General features: G+C 41.0%; 1 protein-coding gene across 1 annotated transcript in view; it reads left to right on the plus strand.

Moving 5' to 3' along the window:
• The window catches only part of zfpm2a (zinc finger protein, FOG family member 2a), a 114,437-nt gene that overhangs the window by 47,881 nt on the left and 44,845 nt on the right, over positions 1-21,711 (plus strand). Inside the window, exon 4 of the mRNA XM_086114344.1 lies at positions 7,844-7,968. Coding sequence (XP_085970470.1) covers positions 7,844-7,968 — 125 coding nt within the window. The remainder of the gene's footprint in view (positions 1-7,843; positions 7,969-21,711) is intronic.

Here is a 21,711-nt window from a genome sequence, read left to right on the forward strand (position 1 = left end):
AAGGCAGGCGCACGCACCCATTGGTGCATGCGCACAAACCGGGACAAGCAGGAACTAAATTGCTCTCTTTCTCTCTCAGGCACACATTCGCACCCACACAAGGCGAGGGCGCGCCGCTCTTTGAGCTCGAGCTGGATTTTGTTTCACTCCTTTCGTGTATCTTTTCTAGGAGTGATGAGAGGTTGGCTCGACTACGGCGCTCAGCTCGCCCCGAGAGAGAGGGGAGCTGGCCTGTCATGGGGTAACTGCTCTCTAAAGCTGCGACCTTGACCTTCCAAGCCCAAGTCTTAGGTTTAGCTCCTCTATCACACTATCTCCAGGCATTTAAAAATACTCCTGAAACTCAATGATTTAACCCGCTTTTACGCTGTTCACATCAAAACTGGATGAAAAAAAAGCTTAATCCATCTTATCTGTTGGCTGTCAAACTGCTTCGGCTAAAACCTACTCACAAAAGACAACTAGGTCATCCAGGAAAAAAAAAAACGGAATTTCTCGTTACCCAGGGGAAGTTGCAGCCTGGTAATTGACTTGGAAGTAGATTCAGGCCCACTTAAAATAGTTATAGTCTGAATTAACTCCAAAATGTCACTATGCAGTGTTAGCTGTGGTCTCACAATATAGGTGTATCATTGTACATGTGGTAGTCGTTCACATTACAAATGCAAAATTGACTTCTAATGTGACAGCAATGTGTCCATGATGTAACACGCATGCTCACAAAGCACGACGTTGAGTGACCTTCACCCCCGCCCCCCCCAAAAAAAAAATGATGTCACATGGCAAAGTCTTTACAGAAGCAAATATGGTCCCGTGTGTAGGGGCTCATCGTATCATCTCATCTCGCCAGAATAGCAAGGTGGGAAAAGGTAGAAATATTTTGGGGAAATGAGGCTGATGTTAATTTGTCCCCCATGGGTGGGCACTTGGAAACCGCCTGCATCCGTGTGCGAATACCCCCCTGCCCCCACCAACCCCTCCAAATATTTTTAAGATGATAATGATAATCATTTATTCAATGAATTGATTTCTTCAACCAATCAGAGGGATTGTCTCACGTTGCCGTCATATTTACAATACGATAACATGCACCGCACATGTCTGAGGAACTCAGAATTTGTCTGCCTGCACCTCAATCAAACACACCAAAATTAACACCACCTTTGATATAGTCTCAAACCAGGTTTACTTTTCGTCACCAAATAGCAAAATGTTCCGGGGACGTGCAAATGAATATGCCCCAACGCCTATCAAGCCATAGCGCGGTCTACCAAATTCACAAACACACTTACCTAGATTTGTCTGGGCATCACAAAGATGATGTGCCTGTTTAACACCGAGCGTAGTCTTCTTTCTGCCATCTAATTATCAGGTGTGCAGGACGCACCGGCTCCATCTGCCGATATGCCCAGCAAGAGTGCAATGCGATTCCCAAAACAGTAAAGTGCACGAAAATGAAGCTGCATTTACGCCGAGCACCCAGGTGCCTGTCTATGAACATTTTTGGGGGGAGCACAGGGGCAACCCGACAAGTCTAGAATGCCCAGAGAAAGTTGCGGGCTTCAAGAAATGATATTTTGGACTAGTTTGGGCTGGATTGAATCTATTATTGTAGAGACATTTCTTCCCATTTAACTCATTCATTATTAGTCATTTTGAGACCCTTTTTTACCCTAACTGTTGAAAAAAATTGTGAAAAAAAATATATAAATTAGCACCTGGGATTAAATGTGTGGAGTCTGAAAAGACATACTGTAAATGTGTCTTTAGGAGTGAATTAGTTTCAAATGTAAAGTAACACAGCAACCCATGAAAGCAGAGGGCAATATAGTAAATGAAATGTAAATATCTATTCCTCAAATGTTGATGTTATGGTATGTGTGCTCCAAAATACTCCATTTCCGATACTGACATATTGGCAACATGTTTAGTATAGTGGGGCAACTAATGATTGTTTAAATGATCGATTAACCTGTCAATTATATTGTTGATGAATTGTATTTAAAAACATTTAAAATTTTCACACGTTCTAAAATAGGCCATTATTTCAAACTGACAGTACAGAATAAGCACAAACATAAATTATGTTTCAGTTTCATGTTTGATATTATATGTCAGAAAATTGGGACTGCTGATAATTGTTTTGCAAAGTAAAAGAAAGTAAAAGCAGACGTTTGCAAATGTCTCATTTTGAAGAAACAAAAATAATTAGTCTGCCTTCATGGAAGAGGACAGAAATTAGATTATATTTACTGCAGAGAGGCAGAAATTCCCAGGATTAGGATAAATTCTAATTAAAGTTTCTAAGCGATTCATCGATTCTGAAATATTTGGCGATTAATTTGATAATCAACTGTGGCTTAATCGATTCATCATTGCTCTTCGATTATAACACAGCACTGTGTGTTGTAGAACCTGTAGCAGCCCTGCATGGAGGTGATGTGAGACAAAAATGACACCGGCAGCTTGTCGCGACATAAACCGATCAGACTAGGAGCACGCGAATCGCCTGTTGTGATGAAGACTTTTCTCTCAAAAACAGCATAGTTGTCATCCCATTGGTTATTCGAGCTGTGTGATTATTTTGTGGGCATAAAAAAAGTGCAATGCAGGAATGGTGGATGCAGTCATGTTTATTTTCCAATGGCAATACATTCAAATGCATTCCAAACCAAGCAACACCCCTCCTGGTGGAAACAGTGCTTTCAAGTTCTATCCTTTGCCATGTGATGTTTTCATGCAACATTTTATTTATGAAAAGACTGAACACACTGAGAGGATGGCAGCTTCCTTTTAAAATTCATCCCAAGTTAGCAGACCATCCATTTCGCAATCATCTCGGCACTCGCAAGTGGAGTAATGTCCTTTTGATGGGTTGGAAATTTTGAGGAAAGCATTTAAAAGAATTGGATTGCAGCACGAGTGGTGTGTGTCCTCTAGATGGTGGTGGCGATAAGGGATGTATCTTTGTGTGAGCACAATCATTCTTTCAGTTTTTCTGCCTCCCTTTACATGCAATCAGTCGAAATTGCTGTCCTTCTCCAACGATGGATGTCTTGCAGACTGTTGTCAGCAGGCTGGCTGCTAACTTTGCCAGATTTTTGATGGAAGCAGCTACTTGGCAGCTGGTATAATTCATCTGTTCAATGACACCAAAAGTTTGAATTCAGTGAAGATCCATCATCTGAATATTTGAACCACATTCTTAGACTGGATTTGGATTACCTTCCATTACAATTGAACTGGCACCAGGTGACAACACGGTATTTACTTAATTTGTCGTCTCAAGGGAGTTGATTTGGTGCTGCAATCAAAGAATGGTCTCAAGGGGGGGGGGGGGGGGTGAAAGGAGCTTTAGTTGCCTCAACTCAACCTTGCCTTTTCCACAGGTACGCTCAGTGCCATAGTCCGCCAATACTCGATTTACTATTTTGCAATTATGTGGGGTAGACTCCTGCATGGATTTTTTTTTTCCAGCCCTGTGCCCAACCTGACCCGTTGATAATCAATACCTCATCTGTCCTGCAACACACACAGTTGACCCGCATGATCAAAGCAACAATCAAGCCCAGACAAATGAAATGACCCGACCCAAAAATACACCTGTTGCTTGCTGTGATTTTAACGTACAATCTATGTTCCGTAACCATTACGATGAAGATAAAAGTATTTTGATATTTTTCATTGTATTGCTATTTTACTATTACTACTAATTGTGATTCACCCGCAGTCTACATCATCTACTTGTTTTGCCCTAGTCTGCAACAAAAAATAAATAGTAATAATAATAATAAAAAAAATAGAAGCCCTTCTTTTTTTTAAGGCTCCCCATTAACTCTACATTGCCCGAACACCGGTCTGACCCGAAGTGGGCAATGCACTACGTCTTTGTTTTTTTTTCTTGACACACATGAGAACGGAATGATGTGAGTGCCTGGGAACAATCGATCAGCTCCTTCTTCCTGCTCTTCAAAAAGCGGAGACAGGAGCAGCACCCTTTAGGCTTTTTGGGGATAATAGAGGTGGGTGCCGAGAGTGAAGAGGAGGTGGATGAGATGTACTGTGTGGTGGCTGAGAGGTGTTTTAAAGCAAGTGCCTCTTCCAAGAGATAATAGTGTGAACTGTGGGTTATAAATGTTGCATTTTGCTCCGTGAGACCCGATAATAGCAGTTTGGGTAAGGGGAAGCAGAAAGTTCATCGCTCTCTTATCAAAGCTCTGTGACATTTCTCCTTCAGCTGTAAAATTTCATATCACGTAGGCCTATCTGCTATAAAGATGTGACACCTCTTGTCGAACTGATACAGCGCATTCTATTTCACCCCCATATGCCGCTCTTGTGGGATATTAATTTATAGCCCATTTGCTGTCTCTATAGGGCTGCCTATCAGTGAAGATGACTGTGATTCAGTAGGAACATCTCAATTGCCCCATGCATGTTGAACTTTGAGCAGCAGCCATTTATTAGCCTTAATTCAAAGTTACAGCTGGATATATATATGCGTCTGTCTTTTATTCATGATTACATCTGCCCTTTCCAATCGTATAACCAAGGCCTTCTACTGTGTAGTTGGGAAACCTTTTGTGGATATGTTTTACAGTGACGAGTAATTTTCCCACCTTCCAGTTAGTTCTTTGAACTGGAGAGTCAAATTAAAATTCATAAATTAAAGTTTATGTGGAAGTATCACAAGCAGGTTCGCTGCTGTAGAAAAAAGAGGCAATTTGATGAAGTAATTTGTCATCTCAAATTATAAGCAGGGCCATTGCTCAAGATCACAAATTGCATGTCAAGAATTCACCGCTATATAGTATAGGGAATCGGGGGAAACACTGTAGAAAAATCTGAACATAGGGAGGGGCTTTAAATCGCTATCCTTGGAGTCACACATTTTTACACAGTACTGGATATATAATGACCTCCTTCCATTGAAGACAAAGGAATATGATTACCAACAAACAAACAAAAACAGATCTAAACTAATCTACAACCATTTTTTTCTTTAAATCAGAGCAGGCCGCCAAGGAATGAAGCATACAGTCATAACTAAGCATACAGTCATGCGTCACTGTGAGAGAGGAGGGATCCTATTCTGCAGCAAAATAACACACAGTGGACACCCCAAAACAAACAGATGCCAACATGGCACATCTTGGGTGCTATCTGAGGAGGATCTCTCCACACAAAGGGACATTCATTGGTCTGCCAAGTATCTGTGGAGTGCAGGAACAGACCCTAGAGTCTAGCGACAGATGATGATCTTATCGAGGGAGACAGTGACGTGTGTATGTGGGCAACGGGTGAGTGGTAGGTGGAGTTGGGAAGTGTAGAGGGTGACGGTGGCAGGGATGTGCTGGCTAAGGTTAGAGTAAAACCTCATTCATTTATTTTAGTTGGCGAAATGTTTAGCAGTTGGAAATTGGACCAAGAGGAGACTCAACACATGGATTAAGTCACCTAATATATATGATTATAGGATAAGACAAATCAACGGCATTAGAGAGTGAGTCCAGATTATACCTTCTGTTTTGTTTCATGTTAAGAAACCTATAAAGGTGAACATGAAACATATAGACAGTTCATAAAGGCAACTCATTATTCATAAATAAAACACCCATGGTGTTTTATTTGTTTACTTATTTTTCTATGGAGTCCATGAGTACCTGCAACAGATGTGACCAGCCATCTGTGCACTGAGGTCCTCAGGCAACATTTGTTGTGTGATGCACACAACTGGAAGCCAAGCACGGTGAACCACAAACCACACAAAATGCCCCTTAAATCTCTTCCTCACCCACCCCCACTCACTTGCATGCACGCTGTTCACTACCCACTATAAGCACCCTCCCACCCTAACAAAAAATAAAGGGACAAGAAAGACCAGGGTAAAAAAAAAAAAAGAATAGCTGGCTGGAGGTTGGCTGAGCTGTGTGTCAAGTGGCGCTAAACAGCAACTTGCATCCAAGCGGTTAAAGGCCGCAGGTTTTATCTGAGGACAAACAGAATGCATCAAGCGGTGGCTGTTGATCTCGGTGATGACGACCAGCTGTGCACCGGTGTTTAATTATTTCTCCATAATGAGCTTACCCACCTTCCACTGCAGCAGCAGGCACACAAGAAGAGGGTGAAGAGGAGAAATGACTTCAAATCGCTTCACGTAGATGCATGCGTACGTTTTCGCAGCTATAAAGACAAAGACTTCATGTAGAGAAAAAAATGTGACATTTGGGTTTCCCTAATATACCAGTGATCACAATTGATGAATCAGCACTCTTGACGAAGAAGTCGATTTGATGTTCAGATTATTTTCATGCATGGAGGAAGCATAATAGCATCGCAGCAGGCAGATATAAGGGTGTGCTGTCGATACACATCTGGTATTTAAGGTCAAGGTCATCTTTATTGTCAAATATGCTTTATGTATGACATGCAGCATAGATGAAATTTCTTCCTCTCAATCCTCCTCAGTGCAAACATGCTGTGCATTAAACACACAGCTAAGACAAGACAGCAGCTAATGTAATGTAATGTGAACAGTATAAACAATGTAAAAAAAGTACAGAAGACTCACAGAGCCAGTTGTGGCCCAGAAACATTGGAAAGTCACATCAGACCAGTGACAACACCACATTCGAGGCCATTTCCACTACATTTAATTCATAACCAATGTGTATACATGGTAATATACTGTACATTCTGATCCTTCATGTGCTGTTATTAGAACCATTCCACCGGCGTGTACTAGACATCACAACAACAATCTCCAGTTCACCATTTAAACAGCCTCGTGGGCATAGCCGGCATATGGAATTACTTTTTCACGAGCGTATGGGTCAGTTCAATTCTGCAATTGTGTTTCTCTACATTGCCTTCTGTGCAGCTACACTTACATTTCAGTAGTGAATCATTCCATACAAATCAGAATGTCAGGAATGGCAGATATCATCGATAATGGTTCAATACACGAACAGATCATAAACTAAGGGAGTGTGCTGTTGTATCGCTACTCTGTTGTCACATTTTGAATGATCTAAAGTTAGGGGGAAGTATATATTTTTGGTGACGTTGCTTTCTTAACAACAATGACCATTGCTGTCTTAAATCGTAATCAATGAATTAAATAATTAAATTTAAGAAAGGCTTGGGAATTTCTTGGACCAACTTTTGGTCAGAGTTTATCAAACTTGCCAAGTCTGTCGTTTAATGTGTGAGTTTGCCAGGAGAAGACCGAATCATTTGACAGTTGTGAGCTCCATTCTCTCTTTCTTTGTACACTACACAAACAAATGTGCCCCCACGGGGAAACATCCGTCTCAGTACACTGTGCAGCAGCCTGACTTGGAGTTCATCATAACTATTTGATTAAACACCATTCCTAAAATGTACACTCAATCTAAGAGATAAGATAGCTGGGGGGTGTCAGGGAGGTGAGCACCGGTAGTACTAACAGTGCTATCCGGTTTCACTGTTAATTAAGTGGAGCGCTGTTTAAAAAAAAAAAAAAAAAAAACTAACGAGGGCCTTGCCTTCCTGGAATTACAAAAATAGTCCTTCCACTATCCAGCCTGCCGCCTGCAATGTCTCATCGAGATTATCTCAACATACGACACCTTTCGAGTGACGTAACTGCACGATGCATCTGAGGCACACCATCAGATGACTGCTTGCTTGATTTGTTTATCTATTTTGAAACTGCTTCGCTTTAACCTTTAAATGTTTATACCTCAGGGCCTGGAGACAATCATATGATGGTACATGTAGGTTTGACGGAACGTCACTGTGATTTGCCGTGGAAACACATTGAGCGGTGCGGTTAACTGTTACGGTTGTTGTGTGTTTACAGGAGAGCTGGACGCCTTCCTTAAAGATGGCGAGCGCCGGATCCACAGCCGTCAGCAGCTGCCTGTGGGAACGACTTGGGGTCCCTTCGAAGGGAAGATTGAGATGGGTACCGAGAACAATCCGTTGGTATGTTCCTGTGGTAGTGGGTTAACAATTCTGTTCAATTACAGAGATGATTTTTAACGTCTCTTGTCTTTACCTGAAGGTTCATAATGGCAATGTAGAGAACAATCTTTGGGCATTAATTAAGGCAGCCTTCATTATTAATTTAGCAGATTTAAAAGTCAATGGTAAAATGAATTTAAATGAAGTGTTTGGAGGGCAGTCTGTTTTGTTTCTAGTTTTTCATGATGGTCCTGAGCATACCTACATATTAGAAATGTTGAAGGTATGAAAGTATGTTTTAGTATTATCGCTCCATAATTGTATAAAAATCTGAATAAAAATATTGATTGCATAGTCAGAATAAAGCTTGCAAGTAATATTCTAACCATTTAACCATTGACTCAACATTAAGTCCAACTGGCCAATCTTAAGTGATGGATGTTGCAATCATTCAGAAGTATTTCTCTCTTCTTGTGGATTGATATAACGCATATCCAAACTATTTAAAACACTGCTGCCAACTACAACTAGATAAATGTATTAATAACTTTAAAAAATGATTGAAACTCATTATAAAAATGAATTACTTTTGTTAGCTTCCTTAGAATCTGATAGGACTACGAAGAAGTCTTCATTTGGCCAAACTTACTGTAAAAATTCATGCCAGTAGACCAAAGCAGAAAGGATTTCCTTCTTTTTAGGGGGTGCATCTATTGAAACTATTAAATCTGCAATTTATACGGAAAAAACCCTTCAGTTCAACTAAAGTTAGAGAAATGAATTTGACCCAGAACTGGGTGGCGTTCTATCTTTGGTTTCCAAGATACAGCCAAGATGAGTGTTGACCTGTTGCACTGGTGGAGAGAAGAGTCCTCCATGGGTTTGAGATGCTGTTCTACATTTGGGGTAATTAACAAATTCCGATTAAAACTGTAACCAGTCCCACATTCCTCGTGTAAGACACATAAGGCAACCCATGAGGATTTAGGACCCAGTGTCTATCACCCCTGTTGCTATAACAGCGCAACTTTATTAAGCCCTTTTTGGAGAGGTTTCAAAAGATTTTTTTGAAACCTCACCTCATCGAAGGTGGCCTCATCGTTTTATAGTCATCGGTAGCTGTAAATAGCCTCAGCCCTATGATAACCCTGAAATATGTCTGTTTCAGGCTCAAGTCAGTTATTCTTGAATTTGACTGAATACCTCAAGTGGTTTTCCAAACAAACAAACAATTCCAAACAAAAATGAATTCCCCTGAAAGGTATCCAATTCTAAACTGCAGCAGTCGCTCACGCTTCTCAAAAGATAACATTGATGACTTATCACTGTGTGCAAACTTGAAAAAGTACCACCAACCGACTGGACAAAATGCTTCAGTTAATTGTTGATTCCTGCTCCTGGCAAGAGTGATGTGTTCTTAACGAAGTGCCCTCCAAGGACTTCATCACTACCTTGCAGATCCTTATTGGATTGTATCACTTTGTGGGCAAGTTCTGGGCATACGCTTTAATTGGCTGCACGGGGTTACAGAATATGCCAAACCTTCCTTGCAATTAAAAGCTAAGAATGAAGCTTCGGCATCTTACCTGTAAGGATCTCTGGTGTGGCTACTCTCACGGGACCCTTTCAGTGCTCTGCTTCTTGCCCTCCACTTTTCCTAGGTTCCATCTCTCATATGGATACAGGCTGTTAGCAGCTCCTCAGTATGTCTCATTAAAGGCCTGGTCAGCACCACATGCAGAATTGTCTTCCTGAGCTGAGTGAGTGGTTGTATTTTGGGGCGACATGGAGCTTGTTTCAACCACACTGCAACTCACTATGATCTAGTTCAAAATGGTTCAGTCGGCTTGTGTTTAGATGAAAGTTCATCAGGGGGCAAAACGTGGAAAGTTTTACTCTGCCTGCAGAGTAAAATGTGTCGGTAAAATGTGTTTTACCGACTAAAGAAGACTGAAGACGTCTTTGTGAACCTTTGCGACCTTGAACAAATCCTAAGAAAAAAAAGAAGCTATATTCGCTACCGTTGCAAACAATCACAGAACGTTGCGTTGCCACTCAGTGGGGCACAGCTTTCATTTTAATTTGTTTTTAGAACAAGTTATTTTTGAACGATTTGTTTTGGTTTCATTTTTATTAGTTTTGTATGAATGTTAGTATATTTTTCAACGTATGAAATATTTGTTGATTTCAATTTTTTTTTAAAAATATTTTATAGTAAGTACAATTCCCAAACGACTGTTCGACCTTCCTTCCTGTATGACGGAAAAGTAATACGTAAATAAATTCATTTAAAATTAACTCCGAAAGTTCATGTTTGATATTAATTGACAAAAATGAAAACAAAGGACATTTTCACTGTAATGACAGATCGTTTCAGGAAGTTTTATAAATGTAAACTGTACTTTCAGTTAATTTGCATTTTTTTAAAAGCATTTTTTTTTTCACTTTAGTTCATTAACAAAATGTTTTCCAGTTTTAGGTTTTTGATTTTTGTTTTCGATAACTATAAAAACCTTGGTGTGGGCAATTTTATGTGTCACAGACCCTCCCAGAAAGCAGTAAACGCTCAATTACACACACCGATGTGTTGTGATTGAACCTGACAAAATGGCTGCCATACACCGTAGCTTGCCATAAGAAGGTGCAACAAATATAGCAGAACATGTCTGAAATTATGGCCTTTTATGCACTGCAAGGTTTTGTTGCATTCACCACATTATACTATCACTGAGCGTTTCTCTCATCAGCACCGTGACTGCCGAGCATTTTAAAATTTATTTTACTGTATCAAAATCTTGCCGGGCAACAATGACAATCTTGGCCTGTCACATTTGCGCATCCTGTCCCCATGTATTGTTTCACGTCCATTCAGTTTAGTCTATGGGTGGACTCAAGTAAGGCTGCCATGCCTTCCAGGATGGTAGTCTAAATGCAGCATTGGAGGCTGCAGCCTTTTGTTACACACGCAATGGTTCGGCGGCCAATATGTGCTGGCTGCGATCGGATGACAGACCTCAGTCACTGAGCAGACCGGAGTGATGATGGATACTGAGAAAGAACAAGGTGCAGAATGTTGCATGCAATGTGCAAAAGGTGAGAATGAAACAAGAACATGGTGGGAAGAAAAAGATAGGATTCAGGAAAAACAAAACTGAGGGATATAAACCACAACAGGGAATCTGATCATCTGCAGGAGAAAGACAGGGTCATATCTCAACCATTTATCAAAGAGGATTTCACAGCTGATGGTTGTCTGTCACTGGTCTGCAGAGTTCAGAGGCCCAGCTTGGCATTACAATCACTGCTGTTACAGACAAGTGAACGACATCACATTGCACGGTGTTATGTGTGATTGATTTGACATTTTTATTTAATATGCAGCATTATGGATGCAAGATTTGTCAGATACAGTACAGTCACATTAGGTTCACGTGCACAATCAAATGATGTCCAATAGGGCTGTATATTACTTTACAACAATGAAAATGTTAATTTTACTTTGGCGGTGCGGTGTTCAACTGGTTAGCACGTCTGCCTCGCAGTGCAGAGGTGGAGGGTTCGAGTCCGGCTGCGGCCTTCCATGTTCTCCCCTTGCCTGCGTGGGTTTTCTCCAGGTACTGCACTTTACTCCCACATTCCAAAAAACAGGCGTGGCAGGCTGAGTGAACTCTCTAAATTGTCCCTCGGCGTGATAGTGAGCGTGAATGGTTGTTCCTCTATGTGTGACTTGTGATTGGCGGGCAACCGGTTCAGGGTATCCCCCGCCTACTGCTCAAACACAGCTGGGATAGGCTCCAGCATGACCCTCGTGAGGATAAGCCTATTAGAAAATGGATGGATGGATGGATGGATGGCTTCCTGGATATGGGAATGCTGGCCACTGCTGATGGTACTACAAGTGTGTTCAAAGCAAAGGTAATACTTTAAGTCAATAAGTACTATTGTACCTTCACCTACAAGTTTGATTTTCTCTCTGATCAAGCACATAACTGTTTACATGCATGCCAATATTCTTCATCGAAATTAATTGCCATACCACCATTTTCTTACATGTTTGAAAGAAAGATAAATAGCACTGTATTGTATTCAAAATCAAACATACTAAAAGAGAATGTAAAGAAATACACGGGTTTCATACCATTTAATTATTGTGTGTTGTGAGAAGCCGTAAGACACAACAACTGTAGTGTTGTACGCTTGCTTTTTACGGGGTCTGGCCAAGGGAGTAACATTCGGTCAGCTAACACGCTGACCGTAATAGTCAGCGTGTTAGCATCTGGGCGAGAGTTTTGTCTACTGTAGCTCCTCTTTGTGAACGCCTCATTTTATATTTTAAGTCTTTGACGTTTTTTTCCCCATTCAATAAATGGCTAAAATTGCATTTGCAATTGTTTCTCTCCTATTTTTTCTGAAGCTCGCTTATAACTCAAATCTATAAAAACATAGAATGCATTTGAAATAATATATGAAACGAAATAAACAAGATTTGGCATTGCTGCTATCCCATCTCCATTACTCCTGCTCTTCTTTCGGTCTGACTAATCGAGCTGCCAGAGCACCGTCTCATCCCTCACTTCTCTCTCTGATCAATCAGACTATTAGAGTGCAATTACAGCAGCAGTCGTGGTGCAGGTGAGCGACAAGCGCTTTCACGGCGCTGTAGAAAACACCTCCACTCAGCTCCTCACACTTTCCAAATTAGCCCAAATTAATAGTGACACTCGGACATAAATGTCTGCAATCGGCGAGCTAAATGAGCAGTCTGGGTCGAAGCTATTGAGTAGCAGGTGTCTTTAAAAGTGATAATTGCCGAGACTGGCCAGAACTGGGAGGAGAATGTGGCCCACAATTTGCCTGAAGTAAAAGGCCTGGCCCGCTTGAGCCTGGCTTCTGTTGTAGGTGTTAATAATTGATTTGGGGGCGAGCTATTAATGAGAGGCAGATTTCCAGCTCTCTTGTAAATGTGTTGATGAGGGTGTTGCTGTCTGTTGTAATGCCTTACCAATGCTAATTACAAGAGCTTAGTCAAGGTGCACTGTAATGAGTCTATAGAATTCCACTCCTGGTGTGTTTTGAGGGCCTTTTAGAGTAAATTACACAGCGATTAAATGCAGAAGACATGCTTAATTGTCGATGAGAATTTTGATATCTTGGCTTCTATCTTAATAATAACATTGTTGCACACCAGCAAATTATGATCAAATTAAAATAGAAATCAAAGCAATTGACAATTAATAGAAGCAGCATGTGCTTGTGGGTCGTCAAAAAAAGATCCTAATATACAGAATAATGATTTGGCACTATACCACGACAATACTTTGGACATCAATATTCCGTTTTTTGTACCTGTGCATTTAAAATCAGCTTATATTTGGAGACGCTCATATCAGGCAAAGGTGGAGCCATGCAATATATGCGAAGGCAGACATGTTAGTCGGTGTGTGTGTTTGTGTGTCGTGAACAGAGAGTTTTAGCTTGTCAACTACAAAAGAGCAAAAATGTCAAGATACTGTCCTAATTTTCTCTTGGGAAAGAGAGAGACGTTGGGTTGACTGTCAGCCATTGGAGTCTGATTATGGTACAATTCACTACAAGGGTAGGAATCCGGGCATGTGTAACCACAAAAAAAAATGCTCTAGAAATTATTCACCCCATCACTCAAGCCATTTATCTCACCCCTTTTTGCCCACCCTCTCCATCCAATATGTTTATTGTTAGCTCGCTCTAAACTTTAACAAGTGGTGGCGGGATTTTTCTGTTTTAGAAATTATATTTTTCTTCTTGTCATTGCTTCATTAATCAAGAGGAGGCATTCTGAAAAATGTTTTGTTTTGGTGGCTGCAATCTATTTTGTGTGCGTGTGTGTGTTGTAGTTAATCTGCGCCCGTGGCAGGTTTCCCCTCCGAAACGCAGCGCTAAGCAGCGGTATCGCAGGCCTATTGTTGTAGCCTCTGTCATAGCAAGGAGAGCCTGATGCAGGCCTGGGCTCGCCTGATAAGGAAAAGAGGATTCAACATGGCTGGAAAGGAGAATCAGTGGGACTTGAGAGTGGAGTATGGATGGGGCAGATGCACTCACTCGCTCTCTCACACACACACACACACACACACACACACACACACACACACACACACACACACACACACACACACACACACACACAGATACACAAATTTTCTACACATTTTTTCACACATGAGACAAGACACAAATCATTGCCATCATCACGCTGGCAAATGCTCAGGCAATTATTTACAGTAACACCCAATTACATATGCAAGAAGGCACCCCAGGATAGGACCTATGGAACACAGTCTAAAATGACATCGACCTGTATACACAGCGACAAATGTATATTCCTATTCAGAGTAACTGTTAATCTCAAAGAAACCAAAATGTGGAAGTACAAACTGATTTGTGTTGGTGTGTTTCTTTTCCATGAAACAGTCATACACTCCTCCATCTGGTTGACAAACATCAGACGTTATCAGGACTAACAGGATTTGAATTTCTGTGGTGCACACCAACATTTTTGGCAGCAAGAGTGTGGTTTCATGTAATGAAGTCATGAGCCCATATTTTCAGCAGAGAACCATTATGTGATTGCGGGCATCAATTATCCCTTGGGCTTAAACCAATATCAGGGCTGAGGTCCCTTCAGATGGGTACAATTGTAATTATTTGGCATGCTTTTTCCATCGTCGTCCTTGCATCCCTTGAAACATGCTGTTTAAATTTAAGCTATTACTATTATTAATATTATTATCCATCCATCTATCCATTTTCTAATCCGTTTATCCTTGCAAGGGTCGTGGGCATGCTGGAGCCTATACGAGCTGTCTTCGGGCAGCAGGCGAGGTACACCCTGAACTGGTTGCCAGCCAATCGCAAGGCACACCTAGACGAACAACCATCTGCTCTCACACTCACACCTCGGGACAATTTCGAGTGTTCCATTAATGGATGGATGAATGGATGCAACCTACTGTGATGATATTGATGCAAACATCCACAAGATTGGTATTATTTGCACGGCTCTACACTAGCTCTTGCACTGGTAGCACTGGTGCGACCAACTGAAAAAGTTAGTCGCACCAACACCGGATTTGGTTGCACCCTTTTTGGGGGGAGGTGCAGCATGAGTATATGGTATTTGCTGTCGGGTCAAGGCAAAGCAACACATCATTATAATATAATGATCAGTCTGACCTTTTTTAAGATAAGATAAGATAAGATATCCTTCATTTGTCCCACACTGGGGAAATTTACAGCCTCCAGCAGCAAGAATGTAGGCAGAAAGAAGAAAGAAGAAAAAACAAACAAAGACCGTTCAATTAAGTGCAATATAAATACGAAATGGATAAATCGCAGTGCTATTTACAGTTGTTTTTCACATCATTTAATTATTATTAATATTATTGTTGCTATTTTTATTCAGCAGCCTGACAGCAGTCGGTAGGAACGAGCGTCGGTATCTCTCCTTCTTGCAGCGCGGGTGTAACAGTCTCTGGCTGAAGGAGCTACCTAGTGCTGTCAGGGCGGGCTGGAGAGGGTGGGAGGGACTGTCCATCATAGCTTTTAGCTTAGTTAAAATGAATGCAATAAAAAATTTTCATATACCTCGCCATAAGCATAATTTCAACAACTACTTCACAACATAACCAATATAAAACATACTGTTTAATAAGTGTTCATAAGTGTGCTCTGACAGTATCCATTGAAAGCAATCTGTTCATTTATACCTAATGTTGAGGCCATTCCTTCATTGAACTCAACCAAACTTACACATTGCCCGTTTGGACAAAATGCAATATACCTCCCCAAATTGTAAATTTCCCCAGTGTGGGACAAATAAAGGATATCTTATCTTATCTTATCTTAAATCAATGATTATTCAACACTTCAATACACAGCAGACCTCCACTGAAGCAAAGGCACAAGCAGAAGAAGCAAAGTGAGAGAAAAATGAAACGAGTTTGAACGGTGCCAGCTGCTGTTCCATCTGTCGCCATCATGGCTTTTCTTGTGATATGTTAAAACAACTTCCTTGACAAGTGCTGCAGATAATTCTTGATTGTTTACATTTTAAAGCCCCTGCTCGTGGGCAGTGCTGCGGTGCAGTGGCCATATGGTGTGGGCATGAGCTTTATGTGCCTGTGTGGTTTCTCTTCAAGTGCTCGGAAGAGCAGAAACCAAACTATATTCATGAGTGCAAATTTTGGTGTGGTTCTCCAATGAGCACCACAGGTTGTTTTAGGTGCCTTTTTTTTCTGCCAGCCCACTGACTTCATGAATAACTTACTGATTTACAGGACATCTCGGCTAAGTAGGGCCCACGGGCCACATCCAGCTGTCCACAGTCTTTGTAGCTTTTAAAAAGTCAAACTATAACGTCAAGTATGTGCTGCTATTATTTTGATGTGAATGCGTGTTGGTGGGGCAAGCAAACACGAGCAGTAACTTGGTTTCAGTGTTGCCGAAATAAATGCAGTATATTTTTGCTGTATTCAGTGACTTCTCTGACCATTCAAGCAACTAGTTTTGAACAAAAAAGGCTTGTCTTATTTTCTGCACAGTGGAGGGAAGAGAGGAATTTTCTCTGGTGCAGATTTGAGAGTCCTCAGCTAATTGTGGTTTGAGCTCATAATGTCAGTACACTTTAAAAATAGAGAAAAAATATGGACACTGCCGATGGGTTTTTTTGGGGGGGGGGGGGGGGTGAATGTTCACAAACTAAAGCTTTATTGTTAATATGTGAAGATGCACCATTTTGATGTGACTGATGAGAAATTTATTTACCAGATCTTTTCATTTTTATTGTCTAATCACAACACGCTGTACCAGGGATACACGAGTGGCAAAAGTTACTGCTTCATGAAATTCACATTTAACACAATTGTGTTAGCATGTTGGTGTGCCCCTCAGTAACAGTTTCAGTTTTTCACATGGATGATTTGAAAAATTGATTGCCCATCTCTGACGTGTAATCTGACACCCCTTGAGTCGAGCAGCCATTTGTGTGAGAGCCAGCAAAGTCAAAGCCCGCGCCACAACGGTTGCTCATACTTTGCAATGCACAGCGATGCCACCTTTAAATAAAAGCCCCACAAGTAACGGCCTACATGAATAACGATGTCTTAGAAGTCTTTTATTCTGAAGTTGACCCGAGAAAGCAATCGTTATGACTGCTGACTTGACTTTGACTTTTTGACTGGAGGCTGCGCTGCCTACGGTCACTGAGCTGCAATATGCTTGGAACATAAATGTGCACTGAGGCAATCAAATCTGGCACGCACACTATTTTCACTGAGCATGTGCACTTGCGCACCACTTCTGTGCATCCCTGACTATATTCATAGCAGATACTGCATTTCATATTATAACAATACAATACAATACAATACATGCTGATTTATATAGCGCTTTCACAACAGCGGCAGCTGTAACAACGCGCTTAACAAAACAGTTAACATAAAATAAAATAATAAACACAACACATAACATAAAACACGGACAGTCGTGCAGTCCTAACCACTTATTAGTCTATGACAGTCCCGAAACTATTGGTCAGCCATCCATGGTTTGTCATCTCGCCATCGATTTTGTATACCTGGTGTCCTCATTAGCTGGAGCCCATCCCAGCCAACTGTGAGTGAGTCATTATTTTAAAATATAATTAGTCTGCAATTACCCTCAGAGGCATGTTTTTTTAATTATTTTTTTTATTTGTGTGTGAAGGAACTAAAGCAGTGGTTCCCAAACGTTCTTTGCTTTTGTGCTGATAGTTTTCCAATAGTTTCCAAAAGTAGAACATAACATAACCCTGTCCTGGCTTTAGCCCTCCCAGCTGAAGAATTATTGTCGCAGGACCTTACATAGAGACAAGAATTCTTGATGGATGGTCAACCAACTCCAATGATTTTAAATCCAAAAAAGAATAGATTATCATGGTAGATAAGAAAAAAGATGGTTGCCGGAGAATATGGTCTGGATTGTTTCCATTCAGTCCCATCTGAGTCTCATTAGATGGATAAGTACGTGGCTGTCAAAGTACAATATTACACCACTGAGTTGTCAGCAAACTAATTGGGTTGCAAAGACCATTTCCAATCCAGGGATCCAATCTTTTAGAAGTCCATGTGCTGAGACTCTGATAAGAGAGTTCACGTCTAATGCATTTAGTAAGAGATAAGGTCTTTCTCATATTAACTGAACTTTGTGTAAATATTGTTGGTCTTTTGCAGTGGATTAAGTAAGACAAAATTTCCCAAAAGTGCACCCAGTGATGAACGTACAGAACGCTGCAGCACACTGCTGATGATCAGGCGGTATAGCATAAATCATCATCTTCGTTGATTTGTATTTTTTTTTTTTTTTGCTAGAAATTCAGTTAGCAGTGCATTCCATGTGTTTCACTTCACCGTTTTGAGGGATTTCCGCTGTGAAATCTCATTGATATTCTGTAGATGTAGGACCCAATTTATGAATCAAAAAGTGAGATTGGCTGCTCAGAGAGCCTCCTGAAATATAAAAGCGCGCACACACACAGAGGGATGCAATTGTAATACAACGTGAAATGTCTGAGTCACCCAGAGAAAGAAGGGAGTTCAAAAGAATATTAAACCTAAAGGGGGGCAGAGAGGTTTATCTAAAGTCAAGGACTTTATTTCAGAATCATGCCCACCATTTTATTTTTGTCTATATTTACAGCGTCTGACTGATGTGTGCGGTTATGAGGCCAGGGGATTTATTATGACCCCACTGACTGATTGACTCCTGACTTCCCTTTCATCCTCTCTGGGGATATCCACATGTTTATTCCCAACAGGGGGAGAGTAGATCCGTCTTGAGAATATGTCACCTGCCACCTTGGCCCCCAGGGACTGCGTTAATATCCGTACATGTGAACATTACTGGCTCAGAGTTTCCTATTATGGCGCCTCACACAACTTCTCCCTGCATGCTCTGGCATGGAGGCCTTACACATAGTACATGCAAAAGATCAAACAACCTCACCAATTGAATTCAAATGGGAAATTTCTTGTAATGCATAAAGTGAGCAGTGAAGCGACGGGGATGTTCTCTGACCAGAGCAATACAGAGGAAGCGCATGTTTGAACATGTACCTCCAAGCCATGATTAAGACCTGCAGCACAAGCGTTACAAATGTCCGTCTCTTGTTTAACATTTCAAATCAGGTATCTTGCAAAAATGTTCCGCAGAGCAGAACTCGCCGGTAAAGTTGAATTGAACATGTCGCCGCTACGTTTGGGCGATTGTAGGATCATTTGGTGGGTGGAGGAAAGTGGTGATGGAGGTAGAAAGGAAAGGAGGCATGCTCACTGTTAAACTTTTTGACTCTGGAAGTGCACCTCAAAGTGTCTGTCGCGGGTCTTAAAAACAGAGACTCCTGTCTCTGTCTACATTCTTAACTGTATGTATTTAGCCTTTCTTTGTTTACGATTCATCCTTAGTCCTTGACTCTTTTCTGTTTGAATTGACTTCTCTGTAGATAACAATATAATTTTGAGATGGATTGTTGATCATTTGTCCTTGTTGTGTAAGCAAAATCCTGGGTAAGCGCTCATCTGTCTGCTTTATTAGCACTCGCTGTATGTCTGAAGCAGAGTAAACTGCATGCCTTGCCACCCATGGTCAATATAAATACCACCCTGTGTGAGCATTTCAGTGAGGGTGAAATAAGCAATAGCTTAATGCTGCATTTGTACTTTGATGCTTACAGTCCAGCCAGTGGGATAAAAGGTGAATTAAATGAGGAAAATATTTTTGCCTTATAGCGCGGCCATGATAGCAACCGCGGAAGCATGTGTGTCCCTTCAAAGATTCTGGCAACAGCAGTGACTCTCTCAATTTAATCGATTTTAAAATGAAAAGTCAATTTAAGAAAGTTGAAAAGAGAACGATGGGCACAGGGAAGGGTGGGGGGTAGCATTCTCTTGCACTCAAGCAGTAAACTAACCGCCGCGCAGAGCAGGCAGAGATTTCAGCTGAATTATCTCCCACCTCACATTTGCTCTTAGGCAAGCAGTTTAAAAGCCAAGCGATTGAGCCAGTGATCCAATTTGAAATGCAGAAATGATTAGAGCAGCTTGCCTCATTTCATATCGAAATTCTCTGATTTATGACAGGGCACCAGCCAAGATCTATCTCTAAAGGGAGTTAGTGTGCAATTCCTGCGTATTTCCGTTATTTAGTCTTCCAGCCGCAGATGCTGTAGCCTTGGAGAGGGGCTGTAAAAGGAATTGAAGCATTACGTAGGTATCTTTTCATCTCAGCCAGATGTAACCATGGCCATTCATATGAGGCATTACCCATTTTGTGTCTCATGTTGGCATACAACCTCGTTTCTGGGAGCAAGGAAAAATGAAAACTATGTCGCACTTAACCACGCACATACATATACACCATTTTTGGGAACACGAATAGCAGTGAGATACGGGCTGCAAGGTTAGCTTTGGCCAATTACTGTATTTGAAAAAAATAAAAAAAGGCCCTAGCAACCCATCCATCCTTGAAGCTAAGAAAATATTAAAACGCGTGGCGATAACGAGGGCTGGAGGAAAATCTCTCTTAATGAAATTTCCAGTTGACCACATGCAATTTGTTTCATCGCGGTGAACAACTAATTGCAATGGACGTTATCAAGGTGTGAGTGTGCTGTCTGCTGTAAACTGACTGGTAAAACAGCTACAAATCCTTTATCCTCACTCCTCACTGTTGGAAACAAATAAACCTGCCAGCACTATATTAGCTTGTTTCTCTTATTTGTGCTGTTAATGTAATCTAGAAGGCATTTGTGAAATGAAAAAGTCAGCTGTGCTAATGCACAGTGTTGTTCAGATAGTATTTCAGTTTGACGTCATATTCCAAAAGACTTGTGAGTGGCTGTTTTGTTTCCATGACCCTGCTTGTAACCCAACATGTTAGTAAACAGACGTGATCAAGTTTATTGAAATGAATGGAAATGCAAATAATCCACTTCAAATGATGTTCCATTTATTATTGTCAGAGCGCAGTTAAAAATAAATACACTACAATATACAAAACCAATTTCAATGAAGTTGGAACGTTGTGTTGAACATAAATACTAAGAGAATGCAATGATTTTTAAAATCATGTTCAAGCTACATCTAATTGAATACATTGCAAAGAAAAGATATGTCATGTAATGTTTAATGTAAAAAGCCTTGGTGATAAAGTTGTGACTTTAAAAGGGAAACAACAATGCGGGGACTTGCTTGGCTTTTCTCACTGACTTTTCCAATTCTGTCACTGTGATAACAAGGTGTGTACTTAGGGATGGCTGCATATTGAGTCCAGAGTCTGAAAAAGTGAATTGCGAAGCCCAACAAGTCAACAACTATATGCATATACAACTATACAACTATGATATAAAATAAGCCTTTGGATCCGTGCATGTGGCGCTGACAGCAAACACATCACTGAACACAAATATCACATAAATACGGGGTTGCTCACTTTTCCGCTTTGATATATTGATTTGGCCATTGTTGTCCCACCCTGACTTGTAAGTGGTACATTTATGCTTACCCAGCAGCCAAATCATGGACAGAGAAACTTGTTGTGGGTATGTTCTTTAGTGTAAATTAGCAGCACTGTTATGTCACAGTGTGCGGAATTTCACTCATAGACACCTTTTTGTGAGGGGGCAAATTTAATTTCACACTTGATGGGTGGGCCAGCACCCCAGAGACCCAATTGTTTGCGCACAAAAAAATTAAA

Source organism: Hippocampus guttulatus, chromosome 6 (genome assembly GCF_054856545.1).
Source record: "Hippocampus guttulatus isolate MCC_2025c chromosome 6, RoL_Hgut_1.0, whole genome shotgun sequence".
In the NCBI taxonomy this organism is placed as follows: Eukaryota; Metazoa; Chordata; class Actinopteri; order Syngnathiformes; family Syngnathidae; genus Hippocampus; species Hippocampus guttulatus.